At 32.9% G+C, this 24,810-nt stretch overlaps 1 protein-coding gene across 4 annotated transcripts in view; it reads left to right on the forward strand.

Annotated features, from left to right (window-relative positions):
• Positions 1 to 24,810, forward strand: part of VRK2 (VRK serine/threonine kinase 2) — a 105,129-nt gene that overhangs the window by 47,481 nt on the left and 32,838 nt on the right. For all 4 annotated transcript variants that reach the window (XM_016165163.2, XM_016165161.2, XM_016165160.2 and 1 more), the window contains exons 8-10: positions 10,311 to 10,443; positions 19,289 to 19,409; positions 21,690 to 21,748. In XM_016165163.2, coding sequence (XP_016020649.2) covers positions 10,311 to 10,443; positions 19,289 to 19,409; positions 21,690 to 21,748 — 313 coding nt within the window. The remainder of the gene's footprint in view (positions 1 to 10,310; positions 10,444 to 19,288; positions 19,410 to 21,689; positions 21,749 to 24,810) is intronic.

Raw genomic sequence — 24,810 nt, forward strand, 5'->3', positions numbered from 1 at the left:
CCCTAAGATTTCTATAGAGTAGGGTCATAAGCCTTATTAAAGTTCTTATTCACTGTTTGCTAGAGAGAATTCTAACCTAATCCATTTATCAATCACAGTTACTTATAAGATGGAGTATGAATGTGCATTTGTAAGAATTTTATATTAAATGTGCATATAATATCGTTATCATTTAGAGGTAGTATATCCTTTTGAACACATATAAAATTTAGTCCTGGTAACGTGTCTGTATTTCATTATCTCCAGAGTAGTGTTATGTGTCATAGCTTGATGATGCTGTAATAGTACTGGATGGCACAGCTGGTAAGCCTACTTTAAAGCATTTTGATATCATGTGGATAGTGTTACGCTGTAAATTGAATAACATGGCGTTTGTAGTCACTTATGCATGTTATTTTTTTTCTTCCTAGTGAGGTTCTGCTGTATATTTTTTTCAGTTGAGTGAAGAGGCTTTGAAATTTGTTCCTGTGACTTAAATTATTTGAACTTCAAAACTTTTATGAGTCTCATATCGATAGAATTATTTGTGAAATACATACTTCCACTGATTTTTTGTCTCAATATAATTGTCATATGAATATGTTGTTTTTAAGATTTAATAGCTTTTATGTACCTGGTAGTCATAGATCAACTCTACCAACTTACTATTTTGGGATTCTTTCAGTATGATTAGTCAAATAAAAATAAAGTCAGCCCTAATTTTTATTTCTATCAAATGTTCTATAATGTGTTAATACTAGTATGTTTACTACACTCCAGTTTATTAAATTAGCTTAAAATTATGTAAGTAAATGTATTTTTAACTCTTTTATCTGATACTTAATAGTGTTCCTGTTGGGAAATTTATTCTTAATGTGTATATTAAGATGCCTGATTTCAAGTCAGATTAGATCCATATTAAAGTTATTATTTCAAAATGCTAGCAAATGACAGCTATAAGAATATAGACTACTAGAGTCTTATTGGAAGATGCCGATGAATAGAAAATATTGAAGAAAACAGCATAACAATTATAATTTAGAAGGCATGGCCTCTATATTTAAAATTAATATTTTATGAAACTTATTTCCCAGTACTGAAACTCTGAGACAAGTAAGAATATGAATAATAGAGAATTCAATATACCCGTCACTTTGACTTAAAAATTAACAGTTTGGAAATTTTGTTTGATCTATTTTTGGGTGAAAAGTTTTGAAATAAATTATAGATATCATGACCTTTGTTTCTAACTACTTAAGTATGTATACATTTCCAAAAGCCAAAGACAATTCACTGTTATAAGAATGCCACTACCACACTTAACAAAATTAATATGATTTCTTAATATTTGAGTTTTACTTCTTCCACTTCCTTCTTTATCCTAAAATTCATGAGAAAATGGTAATACAATTTTTTATTCTAATTGTACTTTAAGCTCTCTCTCTCTCTTTTTTAAATTAAATATCACAGTAGATTTTTCTGCCACAACTTCCCTTTCTGTAACCGCGTAGCCTAAATCATATGATCTCTTTGTTCCCTTTTAGCTCTCATAGCTGCTGACTCCTTGATAGAACTGGTTGTTAGCTTTGAATCTGACATAGGAACTAATGGTACAGAACCAAATAAGCCTGATTTCTTTCAGGAGAACAAGTTTCTCGTCTTGTAAATAAGAAAGCAAGGATTGTGTTTTGTTCACTGATGTGTATCTAGGAACTGGAACAGAACATGGCGTATAATAAGTACTCAATAAATAATTGATGAGTGAACAATGAGTAATTAAATAAGTTAAGGCACAAATGAATTGATTAATTAGTCATTCAGTGTTCAGAAGTAATAGGTAAAGCCAACCAAGGTATGGCAACTAAGCCCTTGGTACATTTCTTAAATTTCTGTTGGGAGAAATTTATCCACTATATCAAGAGATCTTTACTACTTAATGTAGCCATGATGGGTATTTTCTTATAGATAGAGCTCCGTCAGCTTATTCACAAAGAGAAACTGAAAATGGGAACTGCAATGGGTTGAATTGTGTCCTTTCAAGGGATGTTGAAGTCCCAACCCCCAGTATCTGTGAATGTGACCTTATATGATTAGGGTCTTTTTGAGTTAAAGTGAGGTCTAGGGAAGGCCCTAATTCAATGACTGGTGTTCTTATAAAAGAGAAAACTTGGACATAGAGACAGACATGCATAGAGGAAAGATAATGTGAAGACACAGGGAGAATGACTTGTACAAGCCAAGTGTCTGAAACAACCAGAAGCTTAGGAGAGAGGCAAGGGAACAAGATTGTCCCTCACTGCTCTCAGAAGGTATCAACCATCAACCCTGTCCACAGCTCGATTTCAGACTTCTAGCCTCCAGAACCGTGAGATAATACATTTCTATCATTTAAGTTATCCAGTTTGTAGGACCTAGTTATTGCAGCCCTGCAAAACTATACAGGGACTTAGATATAAACCTTTGGGTGGAGGTTGAGATATATATTTTCCAAATAATTTTAATAAAAATCTCAGCATAATGTTCTATTTCATATAAGTTGCTAACACCTTAGCATGAATACAAGGGTATTTTGGAAATTTGTGAACTTTGTGCACCAAAACAGGGAAAGAAAAGGTAAAGGGAGAAAAGTAAGAAGAGAGCAGAAATATCCTTTTATTTTCCATAGGGCCACTCCAGGCAGGACCCAATCAGTTATTGTTTTTAACATGATTTGTTTTTAAAAAAGGATCTCTAAGCAATCCTTGAATTTGTGTGGTGTGATCTCCACTTCATAACACACTCTACTTTATTCTGGAGCTAAATGTTCTTGTTCAGGATCCGAAAGAGTGGTATTTACCTTCTAATCCCAGGAAAAAGGTTTGATAGAACAAGATGGCAACTGTTTGCAGATTCAGTATAGAATAGTTAAGGCTATGGGCTCTGCAATCTGACACCTTGGCTTTGAATTCTGTCTGTATCTCTTGTTAGCTCTGTGTTCTTAGCCATATTATTTTATTTCTCTGTGATTCCATTTCCACACCTAAAATAAGGATAATTGTACCTCCTTCAAAGAGATATTTTAAGAATCAAATGACTTAAAGATGTGAAAGGCTTATACTGATATCTGGCTCATAGTAAACAGTAAGTAATAGCTAGAAAATATTTTTAATATTGTTTTACTTATAACAAAAGAACATTTAATCTTATTTTGCTCCCCAAGAATTGTGAATTTGTCACTCAGTCCTTCATAAACGAAGAAAACTAGGAACAGGTTGGATTTGGGTGTTTGCCACCAAGCACCCTATTTGCATTTGATAAAAAAAAAAGAATAAATAATTTTCATACATCGTCTTCCTCCTTCTAGTCATTTTTTCATTATTCATTGAATTGTCACTTACCCAGCCAACCACACCGTTTCCAGAGTTATCTTTGACACTTTCTCCCTACTTTCCTTCCCATCTCTCTCCCCTACTCCTTCCCTCCCTCTCCCCTTTTCCCTCTCCTCTCTTATCTAATAACTTGTTGCTTTTTTCTTTGTCTTCCTTCTTTTGTTCAACAGTGTCCTAGTCCTACTTCCTATTGCTTCTTGCCTGGATGATGATTATTCTATTCTCCTAAATAGACTCTCTGCTTCCATTTCCTAATTATAATGCTGCAATGCTGGTAATACTACTGTTCCTTAAAAAAAAAAAAAAAAAGAAAAAACCTTCAGCGACTTCTACTTGCATGTGAAAATCACATCCTAGCTTCTTAGTATAGTTTTCAGAGCTTCCTGTGAACTGATGCTAACCAATTTTTTGGCTTGGTTGTGATCCAGTAACCACTCCACTCCCAACACACAATGAGCCATGCCCTGGTTTTCCTTCTTGTGTTATTCTTTCTGTTTCCATTTGTGGAAATATTAGATATTTTTCAAGGCACAACTTTTTTCTCTGAGTATTCCAGTTAGAAATGACCTCTCCTTGCTCTAAAATATTATTAAATTTACACCTGTTATACTTTCACACAGTACGTTACCTCTAGACCTGTAGATATGCTTAGATATGTAGTCATCTCCCATTCCAAATGTGGCACATATGGAAAAAACTGAATATTCTGGTTAGAATGATTGAAGTTTAAATCTCAACTTTGCCAGTTTGTTTTACCTTACTCAGCCTATTTTTCTCATCCTCAAGATATCTTAAAATTACTTCCTCTTAGAGTCATGGGAATTAAATCATTTGACTTCTGTAAAGCACCTGATGCTTTCACATTGTAAGCTAACCTTTGACTAACACGGGCGGATGGGAGAGTACTGACACCACCTCCCACCCCTGCCCCGTGTAGTGGAAAAATCAGCTATGATTTTTGACTCCTCCAAAACAATAGGCTACCAATAACAATACATATTTGTATGCTATATGTATTATATACTGTGTTCTTACAATAAATCTAGAGAAAAGATGTTAACAAAATCATAAGGAAGAGACAATGCATTTACAATATTTATTAAAAAAATATATCCCCATAGAAGTGGACCCACGCAGTTCAAAACTGTGTTGTTCAAGGGTCAACTATGTTAAAAAATATGTGTTCATTTTTCTTTTCTTTTTTTTTTCCAATGTAAAGTTCTCAATAGTTTATCATACTTGACACTCAGGTGTCTATTGGAAGGAATTTTGCTTCATTTTGTCTAATTGTTACCATTAAGTCAAATCAATAAAAGTTTATTTAAACCTATACAGAAGGCCTTCCAATAGATACTGTCATGGATGCAAAAATGTTATACAGCATTATCCTGGCCCCTTGTATCTAGGAGCTTATAACTTGTAAATGGGGGGGGGGGGGCAAGTCATAAATAAAAGAAAAGCAAATAACTTTGTACATTTTAAAATAATAAACCCACGTAGACACAAATGAAAATCCAGTAAGTTGCCTGTGGTTGAAGAGATGTGCATACCAGAATAGGATTCAGTCATGAGTAGTGAATCCAAGAATTGTGGCAGGAAGTAGAGTACAGATTTGGGGTATCCCTAGAGGGGTGCCAAATTGGAGACAGCACTTTCCATGTAATTTACTGCAAAGAAGAATTATTGCAAGTTCTCTTTAATCGGAAGTTTTACCTATCAAAATTTGGAAAAATAAAGCAATGTAAGACCCTACAAGCATTAGGAAGCAAAGCAGATGGGAAGTAAAGGTTTAACTAAGTTCAGAACTTGAGAATGTGCCATATATGGGCACATATCTGGCTAGGTAAAATAGAATGTTGATTTTTGAGACAGGGTTATTTAGAATAGGAAAATTATACTTTCATGGTCATCAGAAGCAAATTTGCTTTTTATCCACATTTGTTTAGTACTTTTAATCAAAGCTATGATTTACAGACTACCTGTGTCAAATCCATTTCTCAGAGAAGCAGATCCTGAGACAGAATTAAGAGAGCAAGCACTTTATTTTGGGAAGGAGGTATATTATCTATGAGAGATAAAAGGAGAAGAAACAGGATTGGACAAGGAAAGCTTTCTGAGTGGGGATGTTGATATGACACTTGTGAAAGAAAGGAGGACAAGGAGGGTTGGGCAGGGAGAGCTCAAACTATGATACAGTTCCGATTAAGTCTTGGCCAACCCATTAGGGAGCAACAGAGCAGAGAGGACCCTCTAGAAGAATCTCTGGGTGTAAATGGCCACTCCGTATCCCTACAGTGATCACTCTCTGGCAGGAACTTCCCAGAAAGAATGTGGCCTTGGCTCGTATGCTGTGGCAGGTCCTGACGATCTAGCCACTGCAGGTTTTCCTTTTAGTGCACTTCTCATAGATGAAAGGTCAGTTCTTTCATGACGGAGTTATACCTCAGTGGCTTCCAGACTACCTTTTCAATAATACGATATTAAAATTAAAAGTCCATAAAAACATTAATTCAGATTAGGTGTTTTTTGGAATTGCTGAGAAATTCACTAAACAAAACCCTTTGTAGAAGTTGGACTTAGTGTTGGGTGACTTGCAGTATTTGGGTACATCACATTATTTTTCATCTGTTAAATGTGGATAATGACACACATCATCACTACCTACCTCACAAAGTTATATATATATAAAAAAGCATATATAAGAAAGGTGAAAAAAATGAGTGCCTAGTGGAAATATGAGAGGCAGTGCAGTGTAATAGATCTGTGAAAAGAAGCAGGCAGAGCTATCCTTTTACTAATGGAGAAAGGAAACAATTACCAAATTCAGAAAAGTTGCATAAAAAGAAAATCATTTAAAATGCATTAGGGAGCTAGATTTTAAATTTTCCTATGTCTAATTATAATGCAAATAATCACCGTCTGAGTTTCCTCTTAGAGGCTGATCTAAAAATGAGGATAATATATGTATTTATACTTAAAATAAAAAGTATTGACTAGTTATTATTTTTGATTTCACAGAAAAGAGGGGGTAATATAAAAAAAATTAACTAAAACAAGTTGTACTTTAGATCGGCAAACTTTTTCTGTAAAGAGCCAGACAGTAAATATCTATGGGCTCTTTGGGCCATATATGGTTCTCTGTTGCATAGTGTTTTTCTTTTTTATAATCCTATAAAAATGTAAAAATTATTCATAGTTCAAGGATATACAAAAACAGGACCTAGACTGCAAATCCTACTGTAGATTGAATTGTAATTAAACTTATTTTTACTGCAACAAAATTTCAGAAATGGGCAGAGCCCCAAATTCTACATTGTGTTTAAAAGAAGACAGTGAACTTTGAAATCATATTGGCATGGGTTTGAATCCTTCTTCTATTCTTTACTAGCTCTGTGACTTGGGAAAATTATTTAACTACTGGGATGCTGAACTTTCTCAAATCTAAAATGAGACTAATGCTGCCTGGTTGGGTGATTGACTAGATTTAATGAAATAATTTTTGAAAGGTGCTTTGCTCAGTGATTATCACATAATTAGAACTTCAAAAAATGTTACTTCCTTGTTTGACATTTCCCAGCCTTTTTTCCCCTTAGTTTGAATTGTTCTAAAACAATTTTAGACTGTGTATTTCTACTGTTATCTTAGTAGAAACTCTCACTTTAATCTAATTTGAGACAAAATAATGTCAACATTTTGATTACTTGGGACAAACGATTGGCTTTCTTTCCTCTTATATTAAACTTCTATCCACCAAATACATTCGCTCCTAAATTACTTTAGTTGTGTCTCACAATCTATAATTTAAAAATATTGATAGATTCTGGTAGTAAAATTTTCATGAGAATTTTGGATAATTTATCTAATTCTCATCAAATCTAGAGGAATATATGTATTTTGAATCATATGCCATACTAATAGGTAAAAATCCAAACTAAAAAAAAAATAAAGGATTTATAGTGAGATGAAGATAGTTGTTTGACTTTTTATTTTAATAACCTTCCATGGTTATTTGAATCCTACCCACAACTCTCTGTTAGGACCACCAATTATGCATCCAATATTGGAGCACCTAATATGTAAAGCATATGTTCACATATATGAAGGGAGAAATAGACAGCAATACAATAATTGTCAGGGGCTTCAATACCCTGCTTTCAACAATAGATAGATAATCTGGACATAAAATCAATGGAGAAACATTGGACTTAAACTACATGTTAAACCAGGTGGACCTAATCGACATACAAACATTTCATTCAACAGCAATAGAATACACATTCTTCTCAAGTGCGCATGGAACATTCTTTAGACTAGCTAGTATTAGGCCACAGAACAAGTCTTAATAAATTTAAGAGGATTGAAATCATAGCAATCACCTCTTCTAATCATAATACTATGAAGAAAACTGCTACTGAACAGCCAGTATGTCATAGAAGGAATCAAAAGGGAAATCAAAAAAATACCTTCAGACAAATGAAAATAGAAACAATAGTCCATCATTTATGGGATGCAACAAAAGCAGTTCTAAGAGGGAAGTTTATAGTGAAAAAGTACTACATTAAGATAAACAAAAGAGCTCAATTAAAATAACTTTACACCTAAAAGACTTCGAAAAAGAAGGGCAAACTAAGCATAGTTAGCAGAGGTAAGGAAATAAATTTTAGAATGAAAATAGAAACTAAGAAGACCATAGAAAAGATCTTTGAAACTGAGAGTTGTTTTTTGAATGCAAACAAAATAGACAAATGTTTAGCCAAAGGAAAAGAGACCCAAATAAATGAAATCAGAGATGAAAGAAGAGACATTACAACTGATAACACAGAAATAAGAATCATAAGAAACTACAATCAATAATTATATGTACCAACAAATTAGATAACCCGAAAGAAATGGATAAATTCCAAGAAGCATTCTACAACCTACCAAGATTGAATCACGAAGAAATAAAAAATCTGCACCAGTAATCAAAAACGTCCCAATAAAGAAATGTCCTTTCTCAAGGACCTCAGGGACCTGGGAGTTATCCCTTTAAAGTGTTATCTTTGAGAAGCATTGTGTTCCTCCTCTCCCACCAGTCTTGAAAGGAGGTTAGAACTAGCAAACATAGATAACTTAGCCACATTTACCACCTCTCTTAAATGTCCTCCAATACTTTTCACTAGCTCGCCCCTGGTGATTAAAATTTCCCCACCTTTTGTTTCAGTGGATTTGAATTTAATCTCTGCCCTATTGCAGTAGGCTCTGTCACCTATTCCAATAGCCTTGAATGTTTCTATTTACCTGGTGCAGTGCTATTTCCCTATGACAGTGATTGAGAGAGAAGACTCTGGAGTCCTAGACTCTGGCCCCATTTGACTACACAAGTTACATAATCTCACTAAGCTTCAGTTTGATTTTGAGGAAAATAAGTAGGAAATCCTACTTATAGGATTTCTGTGAGAATGGCATGAGTCAATGAATGTAAAGATCTTAGCATGCTCAGATATATATTACGTACTCCATAAATTTTAGGACTTTTGGTTAATGATCACATGCAGAGCTTGATAGCTTTTTTTCTTCCTCTTTCTTTTTAGTAAAGTTCTCTTGTATTTAATACATGTTTCCATCTGTTGAATTATCAGTATGTGTATTTTTGGGATGTCTACTTTGCAAAGTGAAGCCTATTTAGTTCTTGAAATAAAGGTAAACATGCATCATAAATAGTGAAAACAGGCAACCAATTATACATTTGATCCTGAAGTCTTGTTACTTAGGGCAGAGGGATCAGTTACTTTTGAGGCCGTGTTGAGAAACAACGTCTGTGGTCGAGAGACAAAACTGAAATATCATGTTTTCAGACACTGTAGCAAACTATGTTCCCCAACAAACGAAGAAAACTCTGTGCTATTTATATTTTGAAGTTCAAAATGCCTCCTACTTAGGCTATCCTGAAACCAAAAACTTACTCTAAAAATTAAATACTAAAGTTTCTTTTAATAGATATCATGTTTTAAAATACAAGTTATTTTACAGTGCTTTATTATCTTAAACCCACATCATTAAATGTTGCTTCAGTCCTTAAATTTTAAATAAATACACATGAAAGAACACATTTTAAAAGTTGAAACTCCTTTTTTTTTGTGAGGAGCATGGTAACATCTAGTTGGGAACTACTGTATTTTAACTACATGCCTAAATATGTAGTCATAACAGTTTCCTATTCAGTGTATGCTATATCTGTAAAAGTACTTCTTTCTCCAAAAGTAATCTGAGAAAAATTTGCTTGAGTTACCTTCTGACTTTTAACAATTAATGTTGTTTGGAGACATTATGAGCAATTCTGTCTGACTTACAAAAATAACAGTAATGATATGAATCTGTCTGAAAGGCGAAAAGTATTGCATTGATGATATTCCATTCTTAACTACAGACAATATAATGGTATTTTGGTGGGCTTTTTTTTGTTTGTTTTTTTGTTTGTCTGTTTAGTCATTACTTCTTATAGTCTGTTGGTTGTTTTTATACTTCCTGTTAATGGAGACTCCTGTAAAATTAGGTTTATATTTTTAGATTGTTTGCTCTCATCTTCCTCTCCCTGTTTGAAACAGTTTTATGTCACAGGGAGAGGGTTACAAGAAAAGGCAGAGCCTCATAAACTGTATAAATACAGATAAAAAAAAATGTTGTGGTTTATGATGTCTGGATGCCCACCTGGAGGGAAGAGAATTTGGGAGCAAAATAAAAAGACTGCAAATCTAAGTCAATTCAGAAATAAGATATACCTATAGTGAAGTAAATATTTAAGTTGGGAAGTTAGTTGTTATGGCCCCCTGTTGTATATATTTCATCCTAAGGCACCATTTGGTTTAATAAAATGTAGATCTAAAGGCTGTTCTTAACCTAACAATTTCTTAAGACTTAATTATAAAGGCTATATTTTCTGAGGACGAAAGCATTATTCATTTGTCTGTTCATGTCTTCCAGGTTTATCTTGCAGATTATGGACTTTCCTACAGATATTGTCCCAATGGGAACCACAAACAGTATCAGGAAAATCCTAGAAAAGGCCATAATGGGACGATGGAGTTTACCAGCTTAGATGCCCACAAGGGAGTAGGTAGGTTTCTTTTTTAATTTTATTTCAGAAGAATGATTAAAGAGTAATAAGGCTTCACGAAATGACCTTTAAATACTTTGTTTGAATAGAGCATCGTTGAGATTTTTATCAAAAGTAGTGAATTCCTATATGCTAGTGAATATTTGTCTTAACGGGAAGGAGATAGGCTATGACAAGTGAGAAAGAGCTAAAGGGTGTCAAGTAAGCAAAGCTTGATGCTCATTTTGGGCAGGAAATTACTAATTTGTATAGGTTAAAGTTGGAGGTCAGCAGCTGAATTTGTATCTTGTAGTGAGAATTACAGATTTGGTAAAGGTGAACATCTGAAGAATTACTCCTGTGTTTCATTGCGCCCTTCTCAGAACTATGGAAGAGATTATCTCTCAACAATAAGAAAATCTTTTCTGAAACTATAAAGTGTTAACTTGTGGAAATCTCTCCTAGTCGCCTTTCATATATCTTACTTATTTAAACTCACTTTGATGGTATTGGAAACACATTTGCAGGTAAATTACATACATAGTCCTTTTATTGGATATTGATTGTACTGCCTTGCATTCCAAGGCAGACTTAATTCAACAATTCCCTAATTAGTTAAAGTCATAACCTATGTCTTGTATTCATTTACCATTAATTAAACCTTAGCTGTTTATTACACTGCAGTCCAAATCCAATAGCCGACCCAGAAAGCCATGGAAAAGGAAGTAGGAGGTCAATATTGAAAATATATGGTGCAGAGTCCCACTGATGGTTGCTTTGTTCACAATCAATATGGTCAATGCAACTGTACTTTCTTAGTTGCTCTGTCAGCAAGACAAAAAGTCAATTGTAATGTTATGCTAGTAAAAAAATTGTGATTATTGAAAAACTTTGGCTTTCAAAATTATATTCTTTGTAAACTTTGTTTATAAAAGTGCTTTCAAATATGCTATACCATACAAATAATTTTCAAACAGCTTTGAAAGAACCACATTTTTACTAAAAGGCAATTAGACATTTGTACTTGTTAATGGCTGTTGAACTGTTACCTTAAACTGAGACTTTCTAACGAGTTTTAGTTGGTGCAAACAAGTGTATATTATTGCCTTTTCTATTAAAAGGACCATTGACCATGTAATGTAGAGGGTCTTGATCATTTTCTGGAACAATTAAAACCCACACTAATTTAAGGTAGGCCAATGAAAAAGTAAAACAAGTGTTTTGGTTTGTATACTTTCTTCCTTTCAGGAAGAAACATAGGTTAAATTTTCTGAAATGGAAATTAGATTTTTATACTTCTGATCAGAGTAAAAGAAATCACTACAATTTCTTTTCAAGGATAGTTTGGTTAGAAAAGTAATGATCACTCAGTAAGTAATATTGTATATTTTCAGCATTTACATTTGTTAATCAGTGAGCATTTAAAGATATAAATGGACATGGCTTTAATTAAGAAAGGTAAGAATCAACTCCTCATTGATTGTGGGTTCTTTTTCAATTTAAAGTTCTTTTCCTTTCAATGAATTTTGTTCTTCACTTTTGCCAGATTGATTAGTATGAAAGAATTTTCAGAAGCCTGAAAGTACTTTTTTGATAGTGGTATAACTGGAAATTCATCTTACAGATTCTTAAGCATTGGCATGGTAATGTTAATAAGGACATTTATGGTTGGGCCACTTAATTCAACTGATAGTTGTAATCCTGATCCAATCTGGTTTTGACTATTAAAACATCTGAGAATCAAGTGTGATTGTGGAATGGGAGGTAGCGTTGTTATTTGGTGTCCTGGTCAGTTTGGACTATGGTAATTCTGAAAGTCTGCTGCAGTTATTACATAGCTTAGAGCATTGTTTTTCTTGTGCTGTCTTCATAAAAGGTCTGAACACATTTTTACTCTGTAGTCATTTATTTTTTTTTCACGCTCGGTAATAATACATGTTGATGAGTTGCGTAGATTTCACCATGTAGAAGATTGAATTGAGAATGATGGTAGAAAGATATTACCTCCCTGGGAGGACTATTCAGGGAAGAGCCTACATTAACACATTTTTTTTTTTTTTGATATTTGCTGGAAAGTTATATGCTGGAGTGAATATTTGTATCATAGGTTTCACAGGATTCCTATAAAAAGACGATCCCTTAATGTATTTAAAATAGAATTTACACTAAACTTCTAGGCATATTTATATCTACATATAGATACACACAATACATATATATGTATATAGAAAGGCATATGTACACTCATACATCCACACATCTATATCTAAATATATATATATGTACATTTGCTGAAATTTTAATACGCAGTTTTAGTCCGGTATATAAAATGAAGGATTTGATATCCTCGAAATTTTTACTACTATTCATTCCTCATGTTTTGCAAAGAAAAACATTTTTAATTTTCCAAAATAAAACATTTCACTTTAGGATTTTATTAGAAATGAAATAATTATTTAGCCATATCTAAAAAACAGAATAAACAGGACCATAAATCCTATAGGTTCAATGCAGAAGGTCAGATTCTTAAACATTCATGTGTTTACTTTCAGTGCAGTCACTATGTATTTTAATCTCAGAAAAATCTTTCCTAAACCAATCCAGCTATGAGATCAAATAAATACTTAGATAAAGCAAAGGAAAACATAAAGAGCAAAGCAAGTTATCACTAGGAAATGGAACCTCTAGTTGTCAAAGCACTTATTCGTTACTTATATCTGTGTGTGGTCAGGCCCAGGGAAATATTCAGACTTCAATCTAAAACTGATTTATGAATTAGCTTATTTAACAGAGACTGTTAATCTGATCAGACTATCTGGTCTCTGCTACTTTTTGTGGTAGTAGCTGTTCATAAACCATAGCTAACTCGTTTTTCTGTAGATTAGTTGGATTTGTACAATGAAGGAGCTTATATAAGGCACCAATCAGCAGATTCACCTAAGCATTTTCTAGTTCAACTTTATGTAAAAGCAAGGTAGCTTGTGTTATAACAAACCAAAAACTGTGAATAGTGATATATAAAGATGGATGGATAGATTGTCAGATGGGTGAATGGATAAATAACTATTCCTGGAACTATCATACATCTGTATATCTGTATGTTTTTTTTAAAATTGCAGTTATTCTTTCAAACTCAGTTCTCTTGTATGACCTAAAGGTATTTCCTGAGTGGCCACAGTGGTTCATTTAGTATAAAATTAGAGTCATATATGTTGGGCTTATCTTTTCTATTATTAACTTTTTATTCTTCATAAAAAAATACCTTGTATAAACATAGACATATTTTTGGCTCATTGCCTGATAATTAAAGAGAATTATATCTGTGTCAAATGTACTATTTTAAAATTTGTTACATTCTCAGTAATGTTAAAAAAGCAATACTTGGATCAATCTGTGGTATGGATTTTTGTAGATTTTTCTACTCACTGAGGCATGCAGTCAATACCTAATTTCTCTGGAGATATATTGCATTTAACATATCGAGCTTTTTTAAATACTTCAGACCTGTGCGTTGAGTGTATAATACCTGTTTTAATTTGACATTATTGATGACCATATGATATCTAAATTGCATTTTTAATGTCCATTTGTTTATATGTTATATTCAGTATCAAGGAAAGAGTTATATTACATACTTTTTTATTTTTGCCAATTGCTATGGCTTATGAAATCCAAGTCTTGTGTTATTTCTTTCATGGTTTCATTTCACTCCAGTTTAGCACTCCAGCTTACAAAATATATGTGAAATAAACTGAGAATGTATTTTCATGTTACCAAACTTGGGGAAGTGACATGATTTATACATATTTATCTTCTTAAACAATAATTCAAAAAAAGGCACCCATTTTCCATTATGATAAGATATTAAGGGGAACCGTCAAGTTAGTGATATGCTCTGTTTGATCTGTCAATAATCAGAAAAACATACTGTTGATTTCCATTTTTAGGTAAATTTGACTGCTAAAAATAGTCTTTAGTTGATGTATAAATAGACAATAATGAAGACACTATTCCTTCTTGGTGGCACAACCCAATTTTGACATTTAGACAGGACTTTTAAAGTAATGGCATAGGTGTTCAACTATTTGGTTGTGTTAAGAATACACATTGGCCAAATGTAAGATACCTTTACCTTTGCTCTGTTGAATAACTTTCCTAAGCCTCACACAGTTGTGTTTCATTATAAACTAAAAAGGTACTTACAAGGTATAGAAAAAAATAAGAGAGACCTGGGTTTAATGTTTTATTTGCAATTTGCATTTTCCTAATATCCTTTTTGAAATTGCAAAAAAAAATTATTTAAATTTATAAAATACTGAATAGCATAGGTTACTGGTTAGAAAAATAAGAATAAACTTTAAATTTATTTTGCCGATAGTCATCCTTCACTTCTCCGGGTGAACATCTTATTCAGATGCATTCTGCTTTCTTATGGTTATTTCTGAACTTATGAACTAATGTTTTGGGGCATTTAAACTCTATCAGCTTGAGGCCGAAGTTTTCACGTTCACTTTATTATTTCCTACCAAATATTGTTTATCTTCACACTTCATAATGTTACTCTATTGAAGAAATAAAACTAAACAGAGAACACTTTAGGCAAATAATCACATCCATTTTGGGATTAACACTCGTACTTTTCTTTTTCTCCCAATTTCTCTTTCATTCCATTTGGTTCATTAGTCCAAAATAATTTCACTTCAGTTTGTTTTTAGAATAAGGACCAGTTCTCTGAGTTGACTCCTCTGTTTTCTCGTACCAGCTTCCAAGGGTGTCTGTTTTAACTAGACACCCTTCTTCATCAGAAAGAAGTAGCTTAAAAGAGTTTTATTAAAAGATAGTTGCATGAAAAATTTTGTTGGTGCTGCAGCTTAAACCTCAGAATATGATGCTTGTTTATTCCTCACCAAAACAACTGTCAGTATATCTTTTGGTGTTTTAAGTTAAAATGCCTTCTTCAAATACTTCCCTAAGAGTAGTATATATGATGTTGTTAGAATGGTGTTAAAACTAATGATGGAGGCAAAGTAATTATTAGATTGAGTATGGGCTTTGATTCTGAAAGACAAATTTCACTGCAGAGCTCTGTCAGCTTTTGCTCTGTGATACTGAGCAGGTTATTTAAACTCTCTTAGCCTCTATTTTCTTATTTATCAACAACGTTAATAATTCTTATTCTATATTGTTAGGATGATTAAATGAGATAATATAACAGCAGAGTGTCTGGCACAGGAGCAGCTTCATAAAGCACATCAATTATTTTTATTTTAATTATACATTCTTATGTCAGCTGTTTCTGGAATCTGCTTTCTAGTGAAATAGAGGTCAAGTCCCACCCGTGCCTTTTTTTATTTGTTGTTACTCTTGGCAATACTTTATAATTTATTGCTCAATCTGAGCTATTGAGAACCACAGGCTTTCCAGGAAGAGTCTTTTTCATTGCTCCAATATTAACAAGCTAAGTAAAAATTAGATGCTAAATTATATTTAGAAGTTGATAAGAGAGTATAGGAGAAAAATATTAATAACCAAATCTTGCTACATTTCCAAGCAATAACACCAAAAGTAAAAGTTTGATTTTTTTAGGAAATCTGTATGAAACTACACCATTAATTATATTATCAAATATAATTTGAAGAACCCTATATATAATAAATTATACAGAAACAATCCATATTTCAACTTTCAAATGAAAAGATTTTTTATACTTAGATGTTATTATTTTCTGTTTTTTTATTAATCTGTTGGGGTGATGTTGGTTGATAAAATTATACAGGTTTTAAGCGTACAATTCAGTACATAATCTGTATATTGCATTGTGTGTTCACCTCCCAATATCAAATCTCCTTTCATCACCATATATTTAACCCCCTTTACCGTTCTCTACCTCCACCATTCCCCACTTTTCCTCTGGTAACCACTAAATTGTCATCTTTGTCTATGAATTTTTGTTTGTCTTGTTCATTTGTTTCAGTTTTATAGCCCACAGAAGAGTGAAATAATTCTCAACTCTTTTTGTCTGACTTCTTTTAGCATAATCTCATGATCCTACCATGTTGTTGCAAATGGCAGTATTTAATCTTTTCTATGGCTGACTAATATTTCATTGTATACATGTACCACATCTTCTTTAACCAATCATCTATCAAAAGACACTTCAGTTGTTTTGATGTCTCGGCCACAGTGAATAATGCTGAAGTAAACATCAGAGTGCATATATTTTTACAGATAAATGTTTTCAAATATTTGGGGTAGATACCCAGAAGCGGGATTGCTGGGTCATATGGTAATTCTATTCCTAAATTTTTGAGGAACCTCCATACTATTTTCCATAGTAGCTATACCAATTTACATTTCCACCAGCAGTGTATAAGGGTTACTTTTTCTTCACAACCTCTCAAACATTTGTTAGTCCTCTTCAGTTGTGAACATTTCTTGTTTTTCTTTGTATTTTCAGCATTTTATTTAATTCTTTTGAAACACAAAGGAGAAAATAGAATAATGTAGTAAATATTGACATATTCATCCCCTAGATTCAATAATTATTTTATTTTGATGTATTTTAAAGTCAAAGATGTTAATATCGAAGTTAATATTGTCATCTAGAATATTTATTTTTAATTAAATCAACATGTTAAAATGTTCAGTGTACAGTAGATAGAAGACAATTGTTGGTAGAATCTTAGAATTTACCCTCACTAAAATACATCAGATTTTACAATTTTTTTCTCTGGGAGGGAATAACAGGGAAGGTATGTACTTAGAAATATTTTTAATACTTTTATCTCACTCTTTAATGGAGAGAAAGAGTAACTATAGGACTTTTACTATTACATGTATCCTATAGAACTTAATGGACGCAGTGATAAAACATTTACCCTAACCGTGGTTATTAAAGTAAATGTGCAGTAAAAGAAAATAAGTAAAAGATTGAAAAATGTGATGATGTATTTTAATTAGGTAAGACCAAACTATAATAGTGAAGTAAAGTCAACTCTCAAAGGGCTATTTCAAATGAAGACCAGTTTACGAAAGATAGGCTTCAGAAATCTAAATGACTTGTCATTACTTACTGCTTCATATCAATTAATCCCTCAGTTGTGGGGTGGGAGGATGTGACTGGGAAGGTTCATTCCGTTTTAATTCTGATTGTTTTTTCTCAAAGGGCCTCTTGTGTATAGCCTACTTCGTCCACGCAGGTGCCAGAATATAATTTTTCAAAAATTAGAGGATGTGAATTTTTTCTAAGTGGTGGTAATCAGGAATTGCCATAATGGAAAAGGGACTTGTGAATGCATCTGTACAAATGGAACCATTCCATTATTAATGGGATATTTATTACTGAAGAAATCACTACAAAACAGTGTGGTAGAGATTATGTTTTTATTTTAATAGGAGAGCCAAGACTTGCATTACGACATTGTTGAAGCTTATGCAGAAAGTAAATGGCACCCATGGGACTGTAGAATTTTTCTGCTAGACTGAAGGGCCTTTAATAATCCAGTACTCTGATAGCAGTTAAGATAGAGTATGTGTAAAAGCTAATCTTGTCTTCTGCTTTTGTAATAACTTATGTATGGTAACCAAAAGTAGTTATGATGTACCAGCAGCGTTGTTCTTAATAGATAACTTTCTAAATTAAAAACTTTGAGCAACTTTTTGGAGTTTACTTAATGAAAGGTAGTAAAACAGGATACCTGTTTATAGCAAGTTTAACAGCCACATATTGCACTTAGGAGATTTTATATCCCTACACAGATTTTATATCCCTACACAAATGAGCATTCAAGTAATGGTGGAAATGTAAATACTAGCCTGTTGTTTTATAACAATTTGTAGTGGTTATAAAAATGAGTTTATTTTGTGGGATTTTGTTAATGTTTTAATCATTATTTTAGTAATATTTGTTATATTTGACATGTTTAGATTTCCTTTACCATCTTTTGAAAATATATATATATATATATATATATATATATATATATATAAACATTGTGAGGGAATTAATCTGTGTATTTAGTAGTTTGATTTAAATGATATTCACAGTGGTCTAAAAATGTTTTTTACTGTATTTTATATGAAAAGCCATTTTATAGTAAATTCTGAAAGTCTGTTTGGCTTCAGAATCTACTTTTCCTTACCTCTGCCCATACCCTCATGTACACCAATGCCTCATCTTTATATTTTCTATTCAGGATATTAGACCAGAACCTTAGTTTAGTTCTTCATGTCCCCAAAGATAATATTTGTAAAATTTTAGAACCATGTACCCAAAACAGTAGGCATAATTTATCCCGTACTGTCATTAACTGAAAAATCTTAAGACCTGTTTTTTAATACTGCACACTAGATGGCAGTTTTGTCATATTCTTCCAACTTCAAATGCTGCTAGTGTGAGTGGAACAGAAAAGGCCAGCAATGTTTAGTCTGCGCTCAAAGGGTCTCTGCATGACCAATGCAGACCCCGTGGACTTCCTGGAACATATGTTAGCAATTTAGCTGCAGACATTTATTTCTTTGTTTTACTGCTTGGCTCTTTGAGAAAGTGTTGGTGCCAGGTTATGGGTTGTCTGGATCATGTCAGAGGCCATGGAGATCAAGTTCATGTGACAGGCCAGACTAAGGAAGGATGAAGTTGGAGGAGGTGAGGAAACTGACCCTTAGTTTCAATAGCAACAAGTCACTGCCTGTCTGTGGACTGGGGCCAAACGCCTAGGCGTTTTAAGTTTTACTCCAGCTGAACAAACAAAATACGTTGCCCACTTGGCTTTTTCATATTTCATCAATAGTAGTTCATTCAGTAATTTTTTTATTTCTCAAAACTTGCTTATCCCTCATCTTTCTCTCTTAATGCTTACTCCTATAGCCCTGTCCAGACGAAGTGACCTTGAAATCCTCGGCTACTGCCTGCTGCGGTGGTTATGTGGGAAACTGCCCTGGGAAAAGAACCTGAAGGACCCCGTGGCTGTCCAGACTGCTAAAACAAAGTACAGATCTTAAAATATTCCATCATGTACAGTGACAAGTCTGAAGGGATGCATTAAAGGGAGTTAGTATCCTAGAGAGGATTACCATTCACCCAACACAATAACCAAAGCAAATTTCTTAAATTTGAAAAATATTTTTAAAAAGAATAAACAGCCTACAGACATAAAATCCATTAAGATAACACCTATGAAATCACATGTATGTGGGTTGTAATGCAAAATGTGAAGTGAAATAGTTCTTTTACGTGGTGTTTTCAAATCTAAGATTTCAGGTGGTAGTATTTTCAAGGAAGAGTGTTTTCAAATCAGTATTGTGCAGATATATGGAGATAGTCTGAGCTTGGTATGATTGATATTAACTGTGCAAAGCAACAATGTGAAATGGAACAAATATGGCCTATATTTTTCAAGTGAGAGTAACATACCTCTTTCTTAATCCTGTGTCTTGGAGGAAGTATATTTTGTTTCTAGGAGAGGAAACAAAATTTTTACACAAGGTGTTTATTTAAGAGATAATGTTGTAGACATATAAACATTTTTTTAATACTTTACATTTAATATTTATCATCTAAAATCTGTTAGCATGAAAATTAGGTGTGAATGAGAACAAAGCGTGTTGCTATTTTGCTATATTCTTACTGATCAGGCTTAAGAAAGTCAATTGCATGTAGCATAGAATCATCAGTTTTTTATTTATATACCAAGATATGTTCAACTGTAGTTATCCATAGATACAATATCACAGTTGGGAAAGACAGCTAGCAATGTTTTAAGTAGAGTAAGATACAACAGAATTTTACAAAAGCGGTAGCTGATCTGTAGAAATCAATCATCAAATTCAGTGTGGCATTGGATGTTAATTGAGAGAAAGGCTAGCCTGCAGATGGAGGATAATACAGATTGCATTTGTAAATACTGAATATTATATGAAATATTTATCCACTTGGAATCTTGATCATCCTTGTCCTTTACCTCAAATTAACACATTTATATAAGTTGATAGAACTATCTAATCAGTTATTTACTGCAGCAATTGAGATGTCCATATTAACCCTCATGTAACTGACAGTTTTCAATATATGTGTCAAGTCAAAGCACAATAATGGGCATATATAAACAGTCTTGGTATCCAGTTTTCCACTTCAGTTTACTGAATTTGAATAATGTACTTTATTTAAAAGATTAACATTTTAATTCTAATGATTATATGTATGTTTTTCTTTTAATAAGACTAATATGATTTGTCTTTTATTGATATGCACATATAGATGCATTGATTATAGATATCACAAATGAATGTGCTTACATATGTATATTCAAATATAATAGGGGATCATGTAAAATAATCAAATGTTAATAAACATAACTTCCGCTTACATTTTAGAGACCCTTATGTATTGTTAATATCTTCATTTTGATTTGATTACTAATATAAACCTGTAGCTCAATAAAGCTAACATAAAGTTTATAATTAAGGTAAACCATAGACATTTTCAAACTTATGGTATATAATACATAATCATAATTTATTCAACTTGCTGAGAAGGCATAACACTGAATTTCCCATGAGGGCATGCTCGCATATTCAAATATGATACTGTATCTCCCTTAGCCCTTTATTTTTCTGACATAGGGTGATATTAGATCATTGCATTTATTATTGCAATTCTGCCTTTGTCAGAGTTATGAATCAAACATTCATATCAGTAATTTCAGTCGAATGATTATTTGTGGCTGAAGCAACTTAAGAGAGTTGTACTTGTTCAGTCTGAAATACTGTACATTGTTAGAATAATGGGTTTTTGTTTTTGTATATTTCTTATTAACCCATTTGTTTAATCATGGGATAGCATAAAAAACTGCCCAATGGAGAACAGTATACATAGGTAATTAAATAATTTAGCCCTCCTCAATGTAAGTACCTGGGGAGAAATATCCTGAAAATCCAGATACAGTTTTTCTATGTATTTTGTTCTTGTTTTTAAGAAAAAAATTATGACAGATACTGCTACTTCTACATTTCTACAATTGTGAACTTTGAATTAAAGCATGTATAGTATAATTCTTCATTGTTTAGTTTCAATTATTGATATAAAATTGTTCAATGAAAATTAGGGAATCTTCCCCACCACCACTTGCCCATTACAGGTGGGTGAAAAAAACATTAAAATTCATGATATTGGTGACTCACCAACACAGTTTGAGTTTTGTTTTCTAATCAAAACAATGAATCACAGGATTGCAGACAAATTTATTGTGTCTCACTCTATTTTGTTTTAGTCTGTTGGATGAACTCCCTGAGTCAGTGCTTAGATGGGCTCCTTCCGGAAGCAGTTGCTGTAAGTCAAATGATAACTTCTACCTTCTCCAGTATGCTTTACAGGTCACCACATTTGCCACTCTTGTAGCTTTTGCTTAATCCATCCCCTTCCATTACAAAGGGGTGTGAGGAAACTCTTCATGTTTGCTAGAGAAGAGACTGTTTAGATTGTTTTTAACAGAAGAATGCTGCAAGAAAATGTTTAGACTCTGCTGACTGAATTTTTTTTTTTTTTTTAAATATATATTTTGGGACTCATGCCCAGATTTAATAGTCACCTTTATCTGATATTTCTGAAGTTGACTTTCTATCTTTGTTCCTGTATATTATTGTCGAAAGAAGATATAAAGTGGATCTAAGAAAAAAATACTTTGATCAGTAATTAAAAAACACAACAATAATCATTAAACAGATGAATGCGTTTAGACCTTGGGTTATGTCTGACTGAACAGACAGCAACAAAATTTTGGATTGGCAAAGGTGTTCGACATTGGGATTTAGAGATATATTTTATTAAATGGTTTTCTCGTTTAATTTAGTACAGACCGTTTTTGGAATTTAATTGACAGTATCGTAAGTGAAAATAGTCAATTCAGAATTATCCAAGTGCTTGTCATTTGCAAATGCATGCATGGCAAATTTTTCAGCACCAATTTAACAAATGGGTTACACGGTCTTGTTAAAAAGAGCCCGCTTTTACTGTTTGGCTTGCTTTTTCTTAGAGGTAGAGAAACAGAGTAAATCTTGTTCTTTATTTACATTGTGCAATCTCAGAGTTAGCTTTTAGCTGACTTTTGAAAGTGACCCTCTAGCTACGGTCAAATAGTGTCATTTTCCATCTGAGAGTTTAAAAAAGTTAAATCATCATAAACTTATAACCTTTCTTTGACAAGAAACCGAAATTTTCATTTTCATAGAATACTAAAGAGGAACAAACCAGATCTACTTTTCTACTTCCATTTCCCAAGCTCATAAGTCTGCTCCAATGTAAATCTGCTTCACACTTTCTATAGTGCCTTTTTTTCTGATGAAGCAGGTGAACAGGAGAGTATTCTCATTTGGGGAGATGGGTTGAAAGATGAAAGTTTTTTGTTTTTGTAATTGCACTGAGTAACTTGGTCCAAATGCCTATATGTATATGTATATGTATATAAATTTTGGCTGTTACTCTTATTGGTATTTTTACCAAGTCATACAGTTTGTGTTGTACTTAATAGGATATAAAAAAAGATAGAGAAATGTCAGAAATTTTTTTAGTTGTATATCCTTTCCCTTGCCTGTCTCTCCTGCACAAAAGGTAACTGTTCAGTTTCGGTTTAGAAAACAAAGCCCAGGTGCCCTGGGTTATACAGGATAAATGCTGTGGGCCAGTGTATATTCTGTGACACTTCTATTGCTAGAGCTAAGTTAAAAGAAGATTTGATACAAGTAATATAAGAAATGGGAAGAGCACCAGGTTCCTCTTTTTCTGTGCAAACTATTTTTTTTTATTCAATACTATTATTTTATAAAATGCAGAGTTGTATCTAAAGCACAAAATGTTGAAACATTAATATTAACGGAAGGTCTCTTAAGTTGGTTGTGCTTAGGAGAGGGGGTATTGCAAACATGAAATTGAAACAGATTTACAAAAGATTTATTACTAAGACATTTTATGAAATAAAACAGCCAAGTTTGCAGCATGCATGTCCAACTCAGTGTAATAATAATAGTTTCAAAAGTTTCTATCTCTTGAAATGATAGTAATGATACTTAATATTTCACTAGCTCAAAAAGCAGATGATTCAAGAATATCATAATTTCATACTACTCAAAGCATTTTGTTTTATAGCTCTGGAAAAATGCTAATAAATTAAAAAGTGTAGTTAATATAATAAATCAGATCTTGAAAGACTAATTTTTAAACTAGTACTACATCACAATAGTCTAAGCTTCAGGTTTATAATAATAAAATTCTAACAGAGGAGGCCCTTTTTCTCCCTCTCCTACCTCACTGGTACCTCGTCTTTTCAAACCCAAAACCCATGAAGATTTTGCAGCACAGCTGCTATCAGTTGGTGGAATGCCAGGAGTCTTCCATTGTCTTCTAACAGTGACTTGTGAAAAGTGTTCCCAACATATTCAGCTTTCTTCTCCATTTGGGGCATTTTGGTTAATAGAATTATAATGTATACCAAATTAGGCTTACCAATGTTGATAGACCCAAAGAACAACAAAATATTTGTACTAAAATGGCAGCGAATGTAATTTAATCTTTTTTCTCCTTGATCATCCTTTTGGAAATTGGATGCCCCCAAAGGGCTCCTGAAAACATGAGTTATAAATACGATGAACCCACAGCACTTGCTACTTAATAGAGATCTGGTTTATTGAATGCTAGATAACAGATTTTATCTATCTTATATGTTAGGGAAAAAGTAGATTGCATAAATGCCACAGTATCCAAAACAAAACAAAACCCAGAGCCAAGAGTTCTTTCAGCCACATTCACCTTCTGTTCCTAGAAAAGAGCTGTGAACAATATGGTGTAAAATGGTCACTCTCTGACTTTGATGGAGGAGGAAGAGATGATGACTATTCCTTTTGGAATTTTTCCCTGTGGGCATTGAAAACCAATGTCTCTGCAGTTCCCTACTTGAATGAGGTAGGCCTGGAGAGGAAGCGAAGGATTAGGAAATCATTCCTGCCAACCAACCAAGCTTCCCAGATTTTCTTACCAGGGGATATAAACAACTTAGTGAAAAAGGAAGAAGTACTTGTTTCTGGGTCAGTAATTAGTTTTTGAATGGTAAAGTTATAAAACTAGTTTGTGGAATATCTAAATATCACTATGAACAAAAGAAAATGTGCCAGATTTTAAACAGTGTGTGGTATTATCGCTTACTTGTATCTGGATTGTCTCATCTGAGACAAAAATGCAAACTACATTTATTTTAAGGCAGCTATGATTGTAACTTTTGATTAGTAATTCTACTTGTATTTAAAAGTTTGTAGTTTATAAGCTTTGGGGGTAGAGGGAGTTACAGTTCTAGATAGGAGATTACATTAGAGAGAGAAAAAAAATAAAAGGTGACAACTTCT

Source organism: Rousettus aegyptiacus, unplaced genomic scaffold, assembly GCF_014176215.1.
Source record: "Rousettus aegyptiacus isolate mRouAeg1 unplaced genomic scaffold, mRouAeg1.p scaffold_m13_p_7, whole genome shotgun sequence".
Taxonomy (NCBI): domain Eukaryota; kingdom Metazoa; phylum Chordata; class Mammalia; order Chiroptera; family Pteropodidae; genus Rousettus; species Rousettus aegyptiacus.